The 19,580-nt window shown below is 36.0% G+C and overlaps 1 protein-coding gene across 1 annotated transcript in view; it reads right to left on the reverse strand.

Annotated features, from left to right (window-relative positions):
- LOC122793260 (vomeronasal type-2 receptor 1-like) overlaps positions 1-19,580 on the reverse strand; it is a 298,634-nt gene that overhangs the window by 3,449 nt on the left and 275,605 nt on the right. Inside the window, exon 6 of the mRNA XM_044061159.1 lies at positions 1-655. This exon is cut by the window's left edge and continues 225 nt beyond it. Coding sequence (XP_043917094.1) covers positions 1-655 — 655 coding nt within the window. The remainder of the gene's footprint in view (positions 656-19,580) is intronic.

Genomic DNA, 19,580 nt, shown 5'->3' on the forward strand with positions numbered 1-19,580 from the left:
AGATTTCTGGCTAAGAAGGCAGCTACAAAACTAATGATGGCTAAAAATCCAAAGTACCCCAACATGCAATAAAACATTGCTAATGAACCTTCATTACACTCAACAATAAGCTTCCATGAAAAGCTCCTGTTGATATCTACAAAAGGTGGAGATATTATCAACCAAGCTACACATACAACGACCTGCAACAATGAGCAAAAAATAATTATCAAAAAAGAAGTTCTGGACGCCATCCATTTTTGCAGTTTGCTGCCTGGTTTTGTAGCTTTGAAGGCAATGACCACTGTAATAGTTTTAGCCAATACTGAGGAAACACATAGAGTAAAGAATACACCAAAAGCAGTTTGGCGGAAAATGCAGTTTTCATTTCTTGGGCGTCCAATAAAAAGAAGGGCACAGAGGAAACACAACACCATACTGAGAAGAAGAAAATAACTGACTTCACGGTTGTTGGCCTTGACAACTGGAGTATCATGATGTCTGACAAAGATGCATAAAGCAGCCAAAGGGACAAGAGAAAGAACTGTGCTAATTGTAGCCAATGATGCACCCAAGGGTTCTTCATATGAAAGGAACTCCATATACTTCGGAATGCAGACATCTTTCTGGGAGTTGGACCAATAATTTTCAGGGCACTTGACACAGTCACCTGTTTCTAATAGAAAAGTAAGTAAAATATAAACCCTTGGGTACTTGTAATATTTATGCAGTTAACATGCAAAAATTGTAGCAGACTTGCAAATGCATTTACTCACATATATGTGTTTATATACTATCTATATAATATATAATATACAGTGCACATATGTCAATGTACGTTTTTGATGTGTAAGCCATTTGAGCACTTAACCAGGCTAAAGTTCCCCTAATGTCTGTGAACATAAACAACTGTGCACTGGGGCTTTACCTGACTATTAGAAAATGTGGATAACTACATAATCAAATAAATTTCAATGAAAGAATATTTAGCATTTATTAAAACCGACACAATTCATTAACATTACAAAAATCAGAATAGGCGACAAGAACAGACTAAACCATTATAGCAGTTGACCAGGAGTGTAGCATATTTACCTCTTGTGGCAATGAGGATATTATAAGCACAAAGAATAAATGAAACAAAGTCAAATTTAATTTACATATGTGGATAAAACAGTATAGGGCAACAAAATGAATTGGAAGAGAGCTTAACCTAGTCTAAAGTCTATAACAACAATCTGCAGAAGAAGGAACAGTTCACTGTCATGAATATGTTATCTAAGGCCTCTTCCCCCACTGCTAAACATCTCTGTCACCTTTGTAAGCACGCCTTATAAGTTGTAAATTTCTCACTACTTAGAAAAGCGTAAAATAGATTGATACCAATGTATGATACCTGCATCTATGAAGCCATGATGGGCTGACTGTTTGATAAGTAGATGATTCAGTTAGTATTCAAGAGTTTCTAGTATGAAAAGCTAGGACAGTTTGTGTTAAGGCTACTGAAAAAACAACATACCAATGACAACTGGTAGAAAAATAAACATGCATTGATGATGTATTTATAAATGATAAACTTGAATGTGTATGAAGGTGAATGATGGTTGAAAGATCCTCAAAGTTATTTTTGCAGCATCCACTGTCATAAAAGGATATCCCCTAACTATGTGATCTTCAAACCTGTAAAAACAGATACATTTTTGATGGGTTAGACCCTCTGCACTAGCTTAAATAAAAATGTATATGGTCTTAGCTCTGAACACTGGGTAATTTTTTTGCCAAATAGAGATTTTCCCTTTAATAACCTTTTGTTTTCTTTTCAGCTTCCCCATATTTATGATTTTCATAGCATCCCACTGCAAACAATACAAAGTAAGTAAGTTCATTCATTTGTTCATTTTCTGATTATTCATATAATCCATTTCAGGGTCATGTGGAGCTCATGCCTATCTGACACTTAGTGGATGCATGATTCAGAAAATAGTTTTGGATGTTTTTTTTTACAAACCAACTTTTTTAGTGCTAAAAATGCACATATGAACAGTATGAAGGACAAACTATAAAAGCAGAGATAAAAAAAGTTCAGCTCTGAAGGAAAGAACACTATCTGAGAACCAAATGGTCCTTTTGTAGACGTAAGCTCTAAGTCGACATAATCATGTAATTCTAAAATTGCAGTAAAGGGCCTTATGTTGTGTGTCTCTTACATCTGAAGCTCTGGGAGTGATACCAGGTTCATAGATTGACAGTGAAAGGGTAGATGAATCTAGAGTGCAGTGAATGATGTGGCTGCAAATCTAAATCAAGTGATCAGTCTTCACCAGTAAGCAACCCCTCCCCCCAGCTCTACAGTCCCAGTCTCCACAAAAAAAGCACTTACAGGATCTCGATAAACAGTAAATGACTGGTAATCACTTTCAAGGCGGTACAATTTCACAAGCATATTAACTTATTTATGTATTTATTGTTATTTTGAGGTGGGAAAGAAAGTATCAATTTACAGGCTGCAGGGAAAATCTACATGAAGTCTAGCTATCATGTGATGTTTGGCAGAGCGAAAGATGTCACAGCTCAGGTACAATGCTGTTCAAAAGATGGGTAGTGGAATTCACTGTTTATTAATAGTTAATTCAGGGAACTGATGTCAAGAAAAAGTCAGTGGACAGAAACAGACTGCAAATCATAGCTTAAATTGTAAAACTGAAAGTGTCATGATGTGATGAATATAATGCTGTGATAGAAAAACAAGAAGACTAGATAAGTGAGTGGGTGGAGGATAAATCTATTAATATGCCAAACTGTAAATCACAGACTATGAGTTGGATAATTCACTTTATCAAATAGGAATAGTGATGTGATTTCACTGAAAACAAATGTTCTGCTAAAAGACCTAAAGACTGTTGCTATTAATCTTTTCTTCTTAAAGGGAGGCTGCATATCTTTCATTGGAAGATACAAGGGGCAGAACTTTCAAATGTGGGAGAAAAATGTGTCCCTCGTGTGTGTGTGTGTGTGTGTGTGTACACACACACACACACACACACACACACACACACACACACACACACACACACACAAACACACACACACATACACATATATGTGTGTGCGTATGTGTGTGTGTATCTTTGGAATTCTCAAATAAAGTTGGTTTGGAAATTAGATACGCAAAGCCAGATTTGATTGTAGTGTGAAACTTGAATTAACTAATTCTGGAGGTTGTGAAGGTCACAATTCAAAATAAAAAGAAATAAAACAGTTGTTAAGCCTTTTATGAGAAAAATACAGTTTTAGGCGATATAACTTTTCAAATTAATTGGTGGTTTATTGCTTTCACTTGTTGTGTCTTCAGCTGAAATGTATAAACACCTGGTCAGATATTGTAACTAAGTGCTGTTAAGTTATGTATCTGGTTAAAAAGCAATTGATTATGCAGCTGATGAAGAATGGATAACTAAATTTATAGGTGTCATCCCTGTAGCATGCCAGGGGTTGTGTGGATGGTGTCTTGGTCACAGGACCAACATGGTCACAGGGCCTATTATTACATTCTGACACCAAGCAAGGATATATACAGAGCACTGAGCAGAAGTTTATTACGGTCTCCAGAGCAGCAGTGCACTCCATACCTGAGGTAGAGCCAATGCACCAATTAAGTCTCTGAAGCCTGCAGTCATGAAATGGAGCTGTAGGGCCACCCACCCACCCATACATTTAGCTATAGTTTCAGTCAGGCATGGATGGCAGAATCAGCACTGACAAAAAGAAGCAATATCATATATATGACTGGCAGTGTGCCTTGGCAAATGCAGGGAACAGTAAAGTGGTTTCCTCAGTGTGTCATCTTGCCTAAAACGACCATGTTAAGGAAACAAAAGTTTGATACACATAGGACAAAGCTAATGACAGAGTTATCATTTGGAAGTTATAGACAGGGTGTGTGGTACTACCTTAAGATATCAGAATAAGCACCACACATGCCTGTCCTGGGATTGTTTAACTGTCAAGTGCACAATGCCATTTACATAGCAGAGTACTGGACAGTGGAGTAAGACATAGCAATGCATATGCTAGGGTGGGATACTAGATTCATGTGCTCAGTGCTTCATGTTTTATAGTAAATGTACACGTATGATAGACATGCAGCAGACAGGTGCAGTGGACATGGTAATGCTGTTGCTGCCCAGATGCAGCTAATGATTCAAAAGAGAGTTAGCAGCAGATGCCAGTCTGTACCGAGGTTAAAACGTCTTGGCAAAGCTGCACTATGTGTAAACTGTCATGGCTATTTTAGTGCAGTGGACACAATCATTCACAAAATCTTTGAGCTATCTTGCCTTATTCTGCAGTAATGAATTTAGATCAGCACTAACTGACACCTTCAGGTTTACCAGATGGAAAACGATTATTCTGCCATACGTAGTATCAGTATTTCATGGCATAGCTTTGGGTACAGTCTACCCTTGCTGCTCTATACTGCTGGGGGGGAGGCAGTTCACAAACAGCATTAATAGCTCTTTTGAGGTGTCAGGTAATTGCCTTGGTTAGTGAAGTACTATATACTTTGGCTGAATAGCTCTGCATTCTGGACTCTTTTCTTACATACCCTAACTTCTGCAGTGTGTATACTGTGTCTAAATCACTATTTGTGCATAGGTTATTCTGGTTTGGAGATTAATTCATGTGTATGTGCCATTGATGTATTTGATTGTATTTGTAAGATGGGGTGATGGATGCAGTCTGGTTCTTAGTACCACAGTTTTTGAATTTTGATATAGCAGTGTTTACAATATGTTTGCCATTTACACAGGTACTCTGTTTTATGTGAGTACATATGTACTACATGTGAGTACATGAAACATAATAACATACTCCTGTAACTCCAGTGCACTGATTTTTGTGGATTGCACTTGGTATTTTGCTGTCTTCTTTCTTTGCATTTGGCCATGCATGTACAGTGCATACCAGTTGAATAAATCCTTCTCTGAATTTCCATTCTGTTGGTATGATTAACTGGGATGTGAATATGAGCTTCACATTTTCATATAACAAAAAGGACTTTGAGTGACTTTAACTGGACTGAGATTAAATGAATGTTTTTAGTTTCTTTAATTTCCTTACAGAGTGTGCTAAGTACACATGCTCCTGATTAAGCAAACTATTCTGCATCTAGAATGCTGTACAGTAAACTGTTACATAGTTAATGCATCATGTACTTGAACCATGTTATAGGGACTACTTTTATTTATCTTTATTTTCAACTATTTGATCATTGTATTCATGCATTTCTAGATGAGCTAAGCTTCTCATTTCATATACATCAGTGCTGAAACTATAGTTAAAGCAGATAGTAACAGCCTTTTCAGCGTTTTGTTATGACATATATCATATCATATCATATCATATCATATACATTCTTGTTCAGCTATTGCCCAATTTGCTTGTTGAGTACACTCCGTAACAATTTCACCAAAGTACTTATCCATCCTCTTTTTTAAATAAAGTTACATTAGCAGTCAACATACTAGTTTCAGACAATATTTCCCTTCTTCTGTAGTTATCTCGGAGAATGATATAGCCACTTGATTATTTCTACTTAGCATTTTAATTACATTTGTCTGAGCTATGCTAACATTTTTAAGCGCTACACACTACAAAAGGAAACCATCTCATGAGATTTTGTATACATAAATCAAATTCTGCTACTACTTAAATTAGGATATGCCTTGTGATTTGCAAGTTAACTAAATAAAGTGAAAAATCCAATCCTCATGCATCTATACCTGCAGGAAAACCTGTGCAAGCTCTTTTAATCTATTTTGGTATAAATTTTCCTTGTAACCTGTTTCTGAACACATTCAAACTCCCTAGTTCTTTTTCTAGAAAAAGTCCATAATGTACAGCCATATACAGTATAGCTTTACTGGAAAAGCTCACTTAGAATCTGCCACAGATTGCTATGAAGGAAAGGTTAGTTTGCTTTTTTTTTCTTGTATTTTGCATTGTTTCATGGCCTTCATCTATTTTGTATACTGTGTTATATTTTCTTTACCCTGTGTTTTACTTGTATTTTATTTTTAAATGCTTATTTAAACTAGGATAGAGACCACAGGTGTGTTTCTTGTGAGTCACACAGAAATTAAAATTTCCCCCACCCTCCCACTCTGGTGCTGTTGTGTTTTTAAACTCAACTGTTTTTCTAGTTGCCTTCACCTTATGTTAATTTGAATATTTATTTCCTTCCCTCTTCTCTTTCATTGGTATTGTGAATAAGCACAACATTATTTATTTATTACATTTATTAACTGGGTTATGTCTGACCAGGCCAGAAGCCCGTTTTCCGTGGAGGCCAGGGAGAAAAGCTCCACAAGCAGTAACAAAGCTTAAATTATAATTAATATAATACAGTAGACAGTATATAATAAAACAATAGTACACATGTATACAGAGTCTGTAAGCTTAAAACGAAATACTAATTACAAAGACTATTGTTAAGTTAGAAATACTAATTACAAAGTGTGCACAAAATAAAATAAAATCAGAGACAGTATGTTTAAATATTAACAGTGATGAAAGGCATGGAGTTATTAACTATGTACAGAATGTCTGAAATAAAAAAAAATGTGAAATCAATCCCCTTCAACTATTTAAATTTATTGGCCTTCCCACTGGACTCCACAGAGCCAGAATACAATGCACCTACACCCTTCCAATCTGTCTTGCCTTTTAAAATTAGTGGCTTTCCACTTTAATAGCTAAAGCTTAAGTTACCTCCTCTTTCATATCTAACTGCTTATTGTACACTGTAAGTTTTGGGATATTAACCCATTTTTCCATCTTACTTTCAAAATCTGCAACATCCAAGACCAGCAATTAATGTAGAGCCCACATTCTGCCTCCCAGTAGTAATCTTGGGGTTAATGCTTCTGTTTTGCTCTTGGTGGAAGAAGAAACCTACGGACATTATTTCTTGCAGACGTTTGCTCACCAGAAAGCCTAACAACTGCTTATTTTGTGCCGGCTTGGAATTTGTGCTTATATTTTACTCCTGGTGAGAGAAGAAACTGATTGCATTGATTCCTGATTGCTTCTGATTGGGCAGTGAGTGTCTGTGTTGGACCTTTCTGATTGGTCTGGTTGCTATTCAAGGTATCTACCAGGAAGAAGCTACAGCAAGCCTACAGACCCTTGCATCATCGGGGACAAGACTGTTTATCACAAAAAGACATGATTAAGAAAAGAATTGAAGAAAATTTATACAAAGATACTTAATGCAATTGGAAACCTTTTTAAAGATACATAAGATGTGGTAGGAGTAAAGGCACACAAATTGACAAACTGTATGCAGATTCTAAAATTTATTCTCAGACATAACAGATTACAGATATATTCACAAAATCTAATGCAAAACAGTTTGGCTCCACAAAAGTGGTGATAAGTTGTCCTAGTGACATGAGGTAACCCAAGATACTGGAATCAATTTAGATTATATTGAAAAAGAACTACGTAAACTGGATCCAAACAAAGCACAGGAAGGTGACAGCATTAGTAACAATGACCTGAGAATACTTCAGCAAGAACTTACAGTACCATTATATCTATTTTTCACTAGGTCATATAAATATGGGGAGATTCCTCAGGATTGGAGACATGTCCTTATTGAACCTGTCTTTAAGTGAAAGGGGAGTAGGACAAACCCAGAGTCATATAGACTCTTAAGTCTACTTTCATGTTGTAGAAAAATAACGGAGAAGGCAATATTGGATAAGTTATTGTCAGAACTGGATAGGCTGGGACTTGAAACCATATATCACCATGCATATGTTGAAAACAGATCTCTTACCACCTGTAACATGATGTTCTATAACACTATAATAACAGCTGAGAATGAAAAATTGTCATGTGGTGTAATTTATATAGATTTAACTTCAGCATTTGACAAGGTCATACACAAAACACTGATCAATAAATTAGTACAACGAGATATTGATGTATACTTGATAAGATGGATAGATGCATGCTTAAAAATAGGACATGGCAAGTATCATACAGCAACTGGACAGGTGAAATCCTTGGTTACAGTCAGAGTATCCCACAAGGCCCTGTCCTAGGGCCTTATTTGAATAGACTGTATCTTTCAGACCTAACGTTTTCATCTGAGGTGTTCTACAGTCTATATGCATATGACCTGAAATTGGGTAAACTGATTACATGTGTTACAGATAAGGCATGCCTGCAAAATAACTTGACTGAATTGACCATTTGGGCACAGGAGAATAATATGCTGATAAATACATCAAAACTAAGCATATTAGATTTGGGAGGCATAAACTGAAATGTGAATATTTAATACAGCACACAGTGATTGAAATTGCAGACTCATTTAAGGACCTGGGTGAATGAGTAGATTCACCTGTGAGTTTTCCTAATCATATCAACCAATTGGTTAATGATAGTTATAGACCTATAGGTTGTATAAAAGATTTATAAATTCTGGGAAATCTAAAATGATGAAGTCATTGTTTATTAGTTACATTCGATCCAAACTTGAGTATGGAATAACAATATAGAAACCCTATAGGAAAACAAGCATGAGTAATCTGGAAGGAGTACAGCAGAAATATACCAAGGGCATCCATGGATGTGAAAATCTAAGTTATTATGAAAGACTAAAATATCTGAACTTGTACAGTGTCTCTTACAGATATCTAAGAGGAGATCTTATTCGGTTATAGAGGGCATTTAGGGACAACTACCTCTGGGAATGTTTGGGGTTATGAAAAAGTACTAGAGAATCATCAGACAACCTATCTAGATGATTCTATAGGAATGAGAAGTGTACTAATTGGTACTCTGACAGAGTAGCTGATGCTTGGAACAGACTACCAAATTATATTAAAACAAGTACTAATTTAGATTTTTTTAAGAACAGTCTGGACACTTATTATGGGAACAAGTGTTTTTGTATATTGGCAGGCTAGAAGGGCATTAAAGCCCGTGCTTGAAATATTTGTATGTATGTATGTATGTATGTATGTATGTAAAGAGCCTGTGGCCTGCTTCTCATCTGATTATAGAAGAAGCAAAGGAGCATTGTATCTCAACAGTGTGAAGCTGTGGTGAAACCAGCACTAGTAGTAGCCAGACAGCAGCCATTCAGGAATCCCATCTTTCCATCATTCTTGACAAAGCTAATTGTTTCTTTTTAGTAAGTACTGCTAGATTTGCTGCTGTCTCACCTAATATCAGAATATCTCCCTAAACACTTCATCCATAAATCATAAGGGTCTACTAATTAGTCTCCCCTCAAGTGTTTGGCAGTGCCTGTATAAATGCACACACTTTTGACATTTTTCCTGTAAAAGCACCCTTTAAATTTCTCCAGTACCTAGTTTTACACATGGCAGCTAGTTTGCAGTGACAAGTACTGCCCCCAGAGCTGCAAACCAGGTACTCTTCACAGTAATTTATATTCTCACTCCAAACATCTAATCAATAAAAAAGGCCTGTTGCCATGGATATGAACTTTCTCACTATCTCTGTTACCAGCTTGGTGGATATGAGCATCCTGATGCAATGTATAAATTGCCTAATATTTACTGACAACTAGTTAATTCTCAAACACACTGATGTGGTATGTGACAGATTTATTTACATAATGTCACTGGAGGCAAAGCTCCCACATAAAAGTTGTCCTAATATCTGTTAGGTTGTCAGTAGTACACACACTGCACCCATCACTCACAATTCAAAGAAGATACATAGATCTACATATGCTGAGGCAGTTAAATGTAATCTTCCTAAACCCCAGAGACCTCCTAGACAAAGTACACATAACAAATACCCTGAGCAGCCAAGAATGCACTCTTTCAAAACAACACCCACATCAGCACCTACTACTCCATCTCAAGGATCCTCTGCTTCTAAGCTCATAAGGCAAGCCATCGCACAATTCAACACAGCATTCTGGTCATTGAAGACTCCATTGTGAGACACACTTATGTCCCTCTCACCAGGATGAGTAAGGAGGAAGTAATTAACTGTGTAGGTGTGCAACCATGAGGAAAGGAAAAAAATCTTGAAAAGGATCAAGTCATTAAATTCTACAATAGCAGCCTTACAGATTAAGACACAGAATGACGCATACCCTAGATGAAATTTTATATCAAAGATTCAGGACCAAAGAGTTAAGCCTCAACTAATTACACACTGTCCACTTTGACCATTGGTGAGGAAAACACATCCACACATTTACACACACAAACACATGTAAATATATATACATGCACACACATACAGTCTCCCACAATCCACTTGTTTACTGCTATCCATATTTCATATTTTACATGCTATCTCTGATCCCTCATTTATTCTGAATTCTACTTCCTTGTTCCTTATGATTTCTGCAAGCTATTTTTTAAATTCACAATCCAATCAACACCTGTACTTGAAGTAAATTTCTTAATATCTCTCTTTTGCCATATGTAATTTCCCTTATGCAATATTATCCCTGTTTTTATTTCGCTTGATAAGGTCATCCCAGATATACTGGTTTGCTTGCTGAAATCCAGCCAGGTGTTCTCCCAGATCTGGTGTTTCTTTTGTATCATATAACATTTTAGTTGAAGTTAAGCTTAAACATAACAAGAGAATGAAGAAAGCATTCATGCTTTGAAGAAGCATTTAAGCCTATTGATGAAGTGCTTATATTAATTAACCCTTTGTTGACATGTCTCATAAACAGGGTCATCCTTTTAGTGAGATATTCCTTATTATTTGTTTAATTGATGCATTAGGCAGACCCCATTTGTTCCCTTCTCCCAATGCTTTCCCTTGTCTCTTTTTCTTATTTTTATATTGTCTTCTACATTATACTATCCTAAGCAGTGTTGACTACTGACTGATTGCAGAATTGGAAAGTGTGATTTTCTACAAATAAGATAATAGGATCATAACATACACAAGGTAGTTGGACCAGAAGCAATGTGTACCTTGTCAGTAACCGCCCTGAAGTTGTACCCTTTTCAATAAGAGTGAGGCCTGTACATCCTAGTATAAATTTAAGGGTAAACATTCAGATGATTTCTGATAGCTGCTTTTTAAAATTCATAAAATACAAAGTGTTCCATTCTGCAGCTACTGTTCCTGTTATTACATATTACTAGTTGTAATATATTGCTTATAGCCATGGTCATGGCTGAAAATTCCATTGTGGCAGTCCAGTAACCCAATTAACACATAAGTAAAATAAAATAAATCATAGTTGCTGAAAACAGAGTTCACAGAAACAAATAATCAAAATGAATAAAGTTTAGTTTCAGAGTAAAACAATGCATCAGTTAAAAAAAAACTATGTGATGAAATCAAAAAAGAGTTAATTAAAATTGTTCAGACAAACTTAATAGCCATTCTTTGACTTAGGATGCATGGCTAAGTTGCATATTCAAAAACAATGCTGAAATGATAAATAGGTCAATCCATTAGGTTCTATAGCCATGCATGCTATGCAGTGGCTATTGTTCCAACTGCTATAAGGGTAAAAAATCTACTTGAAAAGACAGTGGAGAAACTCCAGAAGAGAATATGTATTTTGTCCAGAGATACTGCTAATTCTCACACACCATCATATTTCTCAAAAATTTGTTCACTCTGTCATGCCTTGTATATCAACCAGTTTACTTAACTTTCACCTCTTCTCGCCTTTGCACCTACTCGTCTGCAGCTTACACCTGTATGTCACATTATTTAAGTACTTATACTGTTTACCTTGGTGTTCTTCTCATTGCTATTAAATACAATGGTTAAAGTATGTCTTCTAGTATTAAAGCCAAAAAGCCAAATACATTGTGCGATGTGTGTCTGACATGTCCTTATTGCAATATTTTTTTGTTATTTAGTTTAAGAACCAAAAAGGCTGCAGTATGCCCTATCATTCCACTGAATGAATAGAGCTATTGGCAGAAAAGATCAAGGGTAGATTTTCCCTGGGCATAAATAAATACACAATCATGCAAAGTATTCTAAAACATAGTTTTTTCTATTTTAAAATAGTTGGTGATTTATAAAACAAGTTTAATATTTTTTTAAATAAGTTTTTAATGCATTTTAAAATAGTGACACAGATTTATGTTATATAAGTTCACATATTTTAAAATCTTGTCACGTGATGAAGTGGTGTTCACATGATTTGATGTCATGGATATTTAATTTCATTGTTGTGTATACTTTTCAGTTCTGATGAAGTCTCAAACACAAGAAAACAAAAGCACTTAATTTTTATTTATTTTTTATTTAATGAAGATTGACTAATGGACTGTTAGATTATACAGCAGTCTTGTTGGTCCAGAGGGAGAACCTCCCAGTATAGATTTCAGATTCAGTCGACCCATGGGACCTCACCAATAGATCACCAGGGGAGGATGAGGCCCATACCACCAAATGCTCTGAGATATCTCACGGTGATGGATCCCTGAAATGTCCTTCTAGGCTGGGATGGGATATGACACACCAAGTTGTTATACCCACCCCTCTCTGGAGCCCTGTATGATCTCTTCTGTCTTGAGTCCTGCTCCACGATTAGTGCATTGTCCAACCCTGTCATTCACCATTTGTCTGCTCTCTGTTTGTCTCTCTTCACCCTGTTTGATTCTATCATAGTGCCATTCTTCACATCTAGCATGTACATTACTGTTTGTTGTCATTTTGTCTGATCCTCTGCTTCCTTTTCCTCTTTTCCCTACTTTTCTGAGTAACCCTTTCCTGTCCTTTTATGCATCAAACAGTGGTCACTGTAACAGTGCATATGCAAATATTATATAGGTACTTAACTTTCCATGTCTCATGGTGCCATTCTGCAAAGGGACACACTAATATGTGCACCCTAGCTAATACATGTACTGCTTTACTTTACCTATTTCCTGACCAGGTAAGCCCACTGGGCACAATTGTCCCTTTTCAGGAGCAGCTTGGGAACAATGACTGACTAAGTGACTTCCTCAGAGTCATGCAATATGCAAATGTGGGTGGTAGGAATCAATCCCTGTACTTTGGACACAGGAAGTAGCTCATAAACAGCTGTGAGCTTTAGTCCTCTGGCAATCTACTAGACTTCATACTTGAAGTATCTTAGCCTAAGTTCAAAGTGCAGCATGCAAGCAGTCTGTGTACTATACTTTGTGCTTCTGAGTTTCACTGCACACGTGGGTCTACTTGCATGATTTCAGTTCATAGGTTCATAGGAAATTACTAGGCCTAGCCAATATAACTCAATTTTACCCAATATATGGCCCCTAGGGGCAAGAGGATGGCATGGATTTGTGCCTGTGCATTGAGTATCTTACAGACACCGCACGGTTAGGACAACTTGGACAGCTGCTGAGCAGCTCATTTACATATCTGAAGCACAGCTAGGTGCAATGAAGCACTACATGTCTTATTTTAGATATTTTATATCTTTCTGTGTCACCAAAAAAAGTATTTTACCAGTTACAGAGGACAGGCACATACTCACTAGGGCAGCAACACAAGTGCATTCTAACAATGGTTTTAATTTTGCTCTCTACATACATTTGTTGCTAAAATCTTCTTTATTTTAAATTAGTTTACTGGGAAAGTCTGACTTGGAACGAGTCAGTTTTCAGTGGAGGCCCAGAGAGAAATGCTCCAGAGACATGTTTTTGTAATGTGGGAGGAAACCGGAGCACCTTGAGGAAACCCACATGAATGCAAGGAGGATATGCACACTCCACAGACAAGGCACCCCAGCTGAGAATCAAATTGAAGCACCTCTTGCTGTGAGGTGACAATGTTAACCACTGCATCACTGTGCTGTCAATCATGCATGACAGTATATTTCAGTATCACAGTTAATCCCCTTGATTTGTTTAATATTTCTTACAGGATTATTAGAGGTTCATTACTACCTTTAAAACCTTCCATAATAATCAAAGCACAAATCACAGTAATATATCAGGAGAGAACTGTAGTCAACTTTAAGTGTACCACAACTTTATTATCTTTGCTTTTCATCCATAAAAGACTTCATCAGAACAAACACTTACACATAGTGCCCAACCATGCTTCAATGAAAAGCCACATTCAATTGTTCTGTAAAAACAATTAAAAGTTTCTTAAAGCAGAATCATACCAAGACATGCAAAAACATCATTCAAACCTTCATTAAAATGCACTTGCCAACAATTAAATTGCTGTACATCCTTTGTTTAGAAAGAGTGTTTAGAAAGAGGTTATAAACAATCTAGATTGCCATCTAGTGCTACAGAAATAATCAACAAGAGAAACACATTTTTGTCCCCATATTACCCCAGTCCTTAGTCAAAGCCAAGTGTGCCAACAATTATTCTGCTATAAACAACATGTTAGTTTTCATCTTAGATATGTCAGTTGATAACTTAGTGATACAAAAAATGTATTTGTGATATCTGGAGTAATTTAAAGGGCAATGCTAATTTGTACAAAGCAGGAGGAGACAAGCTTTCTTTTGTGTACAAGAAAAATGTGTGCTGAAAATGTTATTACAACATGACAATACTTTGTGGATAGCAGCCATTTCTGATAAACCTAGGGGTACTTACAAGTGTGTTTTTGTAGTGCCTAAAGGCTTATCAATGAAGGGAGCTTCATTCTGTTACCACTCTTGGACAAGACTATTATGGTCTCAGGAAGGTTTACATGTACTACCAATGGGATTATTTATGTGAGTGTCTTTACATGGTGGGAAGCATTCTATATAGGAATGACTACCAGAGCACTCAATAAAGGAACAAAATAACATTTATATGCCATCAAAAAGAAAAAAAAAACATTAGCAATGCTTTATACAAGCATAGCCTAGTCTGTGCTAAATTCAAAAAATCTTGTTTTTGTGTTCTAGAGCATGTCTTAGATAACAGAAGGGGAGGTGATTGTAAGAATTTCTTAGAAAAGAAAGAAGTTATATAGCAGATTAATTTGAAAGCTGATAGCTTCCCAGGCTTGAATGAAATTATTAATATTAAATGTTTTCTAAAGGACAGAAGGCTCAGAATTAACAGCGGCAGTAGTTACAAATAAAGTATATACAATTTTTCTTATTTAATATATTTTTTATTACACATATCCATGCTATTTATATTATTTATATGTTGTATATGTTATTGATATATTTTGTATCACACAAATTACCCAGAGTGTAGAATATACTTCTTAGAATGTCTGATCTTTCCTGAACTGTTGCCAATTTAAACAAGGTGCCAAACCATTTTAAAGTCCGCTAAATATAACATGTATGAATGTTTATTCTTATTAGCTAATAGAGCTTGTGATCCTGAGAGGACTAACCTCATCTCCACATGAAGTATATTAAATATTTGACCAACATCAAACTCACCTACTTAAGATAAGCATTCTGTCTTCATACTGGTCAGCAATGCCTTATTTTTCCACAGTCTGTCTCCTCCCTCCATAGTCAGCCACTAACTTAGAATGAAAAAAGTACAGTTCTGGTAGAGGACTTAGACCTGGTCATTCCAATTTGATTGGTGTTGACCACTGAAGAGAAAGCATTCCCCCATATCACACAATTTCATAAAAACATATATAATCTTGCTGGGGAATTCTTTTATCAGAAAACAATGATATGAGACATTTGATTAATCCAGACTTTACGCAGTAAACTACATTTCAGTCAATTCCACATGATTAGTTTTTAACAAATGCATGAATATGGCTTATTTGGATGTGCAAAACTCTAGTCCAATCAACTAGTTTCCTTTCTTGACAGAGTTATGCCAGATATAACTGTGATGATTATGGGTTTAGAAACATACTGTCTGTCAGCATGGAAAGAAATATCATTAGCAGTTTATATCATGTATTACTTTGGTTAACAAAGTGACATCAGTGTATGCACGTTGTGCAATTAACATTTCATCACATTATATGCCAGTGATAAACATATAAACATTCCCTCATTAGGTATTAATAACCTGATGAATAAATGGCACAGAAAATGTGCTTAGAAGGAAATCTTATTTCTTGGAATTTGGAGTATGCCACTAACTTCCTCATTCTTCATTGATCTGGGGTCGTATGAATGTCAACATTCATAAAAGCAAAATCTTAGATAAGATTACAAGGGATCAGAACACAAAGGCATATTGGGAAGGTTATGAATACATGCAATGCATTTAACGCTAAGAAAGTAGTGTTTTCTATTTACAAAAGGACTTCACTTTTCTTTGAAGTTTGTTGATCTTTGGTCATACAAGTTGTGATGATGTGACGTAGTATCAGATGTACCAAGGGGAGTAGGACAGTGCATTTGTGACATATGCCGGCATAGATATCTGGAGTTTTGTAAAGAATTATATGTCATTAGAATATCAAGCTGATTTGTACAGATGCTTGTGTTAAAAATATATATTTATAAAGTTGCTTGTGTTAAAAATGTATCAACAGTGGGTCCTGCTGGACAGATAGAAATATACATGTGAGTCAGACTGACTTAAACTATAACTGAGGAAATGTATATATTTTAACAGAGGATACTAGAATGGAAGGGGTTAAGCCCAGCACAGCTAACATTAAGAAAAATAGCCTGAAATTAAATTACTTGATTTAGGCCATAAGGATTTTATCTCACAGTTCTGAATGTAGTCACAGACGCAATGTCTGTGAAAAGCCTGGGCCGGGATCCTGCTTTATTGTTCTTAGTGGTAAACTAATTGCTACCCTGGGCTGCCAATGAATGGCTTGTTAGTTTCTGTAGCAAGGATGGAAGTGTTGGAATTGTTTTACAGTTTCCAGATGCTGTAATAAACCTTAGCTAAAGTTCTATGTATATATTATGACACATCAGTTCCAAATCTTGGCTCAGTTTCTAGTGAGAGGGTAGTCGGGGAACCACAGAGTCAGGTGACCAGATGTGATATCATTATGTAGCCAGCACTGAAATTGGATTTGAATACTAGTGAGAGATGTGAGGAGTGCACTCTGTTTTTGGACCTGACAAGTTGCTCATTTACTTTCATCTTGCCTCGCTTTAGTAACTAACTAATGAAAAATAATTCTTCAGTCAGTTATAAAATATATAGTGAGATTAGCTAAATGTTGTTTTTTTCTTTATCTATCTGAGTCTTTTCAGCTGTGTTTTTTTTTCTGTGGTTGAAACTCTGGTGTTTATTGTAAATAGATACTCAGTATTTTCATGTTTTTATTATTTATTAGATAAATCTAAACCTTTCATTGTGGCTGGTCTTTACAAAAATATTTAACCTTTGAGAGTACTTGCATTTATTTAGTGGCACAGTGTTTCCACGTTTCTGAAAGTCTTGCTGCTTGGTTAAATACTACCATTTGTCTAAGTATTAATTTTACTAGTGTAATTGAGTACCCTGGTTAGAACCTTAAAGTAGCTGGCTTTGGGTGTTCTGGTGGCAGGAAATCTTCCTTATAGTCTGGGTGAAGGTGGTAGAGTGGTTAAGCTGTGCCAACCTCTCCCAAGTGAGTGTGTGTGAAAATCAAATCTCAAAGAGAGTTGTGTGACAGCTACTTTGAACAGGGACATTGAGATCACTGATTTCACAGAGATGATGGTAGAGGACTTGGTTTGGAATACCTGGCTAAGGACTTAGCTCTATAGTGGTTAGTGGTGAGTCTTATTTGGGGCCTGGAGAGAAATCCCAGCCCCAGGACTGGTGTGTGTATTCTCTTTGTGCTCTTAAGGGAAATTGTACTTGGTGCAGAGGGCTGCATCTAAAAATACTGTGTGTGTCTATTTTTCTCACAGTGACCATTCCCCACTGGTGCCAATGGTGAGGACTGAGGCTCCCTGATCACTGGCACAGAGGAGGGATGTCACACAAGGGCAATTTTTTATGTTCATATTATAAACTAGTTTAGTAGAATTAGAAAAAAGACATACACTGTAATTTATAACAACACAGACTGCATTAAAAAATTATATGTTTTTTTTTCATATATTGCATGTTATGACATCTCTTTCCTGCCTTTAATTTGCTTATTATCACTGTCATACTACTAAGACTGAGCAATGAGCATCAGTAATGATATGGTGATATTTTCCCTTAATACTCCTAAAATGTGTCTCATGAAAGCCACATTATGCAGACAAAGGGCTATGTTTGCCTGTAGGCCTCTTATCACTTCCATCACACATTCATAAATCTTACTTTGTCTATTTTAAAAATACATTTAGTACCTTTCTTAATGCATATCACTACTTTTGTTCCACCTCATCTCAACCTCCTTCTCATGGATAAGTGAAGATAGTGATACTGTGCTCAGTGTGTAGTCACTATCATTGTATTGCATAATGTAGTAATGTATTGCTTTCTTTAGACAGTTACTATAAGTTAAAACAAAGGCACAGATGTACTGACTATGGCCTACAAAACAGTAGCACACCATGGGGGTATTACTAGAAATTATTGCTGTAGCACTACTAATGCTTTGTTAGTGAGCTCTATTAGCACAGCAGTCATAAAAGGTAGCTCAGAAACACAAAATAATTGCATTGAGCAAAAACTCATTAGCAACTAATTTACATGTCTGTGAATCAAACATTTAACTGCTCTCTTAATAGCCCACAAAATGTTGCTGCATAGGCATCTACATGTACAGACTCCTACATAGATACATATACAAAGGGACACACAGCCACATTCACAGTGTTACAGTACTTATCTACTGTGACATTAACAGAGTCACTCACCATTGACAATCATTGGTGTACTCAGTAAAATCATGATGTACATTTGTTCCTGTTGTTTCTCTCCAGAAATAGTGTAGCGGAGAGGAGCTTTCTTTGAATTTTTCTACCATGCTACTCCAGTCATAGAGTATGGATCTGGGCAGAACACATGGCTAATTTAGATTAACTAAATTTATCGAATAAACGGACCAGCACTATGGCAAACCATTTATGGAGAAAATAAACAGAAAACTAAAACAAAAAACTCCAAAAATATGGACACACAGAGTGTTTAACAACAGTTAGCAAATGCATTCACAACTCACAGAGCTTTCAGGTATAAACCCTTCTTCAGTGTATATACCATCCAAACTACCACATCTTTTATATCATTAAAAAACATGTGACACAGCCAATCATTAAACAATTAAACAATTAAAACTATCTAAAACTCTTTCTAACTAAATTAGCAACATACTGCTCATACATTTATTCACTTAAAACATTATAGTTGTACAGAATATTTAATGATATAAAATATGTGGTAGTTTGGATGTTATATAGACCGAAGAAGGGTTTATACCCGAAAGCTATATGAGTTGTGAATAAATTTGCTAATTGTTGTTCAAAGTTCCGCATGTCTGTATTTTTTGGAGGTTTTTGTTTTAGTTTTATGTTTATTTTCTCCATAAATGGTTTGCCGTGGTGCTGGTCCATTTGTTAGATATTTTTGGACTATATTAGTTTGGATCAGCCTTGGGCGCTGAGCGTATTGGAAATAATTACACAGCCAACTGGATTATCATCAGATAAAGGAGCTAATAATGGAGTTAGCATTGGATGCTCCCTACATCAATTACTACAGATGAATAGTAATCCTTTACTGACA

Source organism: Protopterus annectens, chromosome 1.part0 (assembly GCF_019279795.1).
Source record: "Protopterus annectens isolate FY-2018-M chromosome 1.part0, PAN1.0, whole genome shotgun sequence".
Classification (NCBI taxonomy): Eukaryota; Metazoa; Chordata; order Ceratodontiformes; family Protopteridae; genus Protopterus; species Protopterus annectens.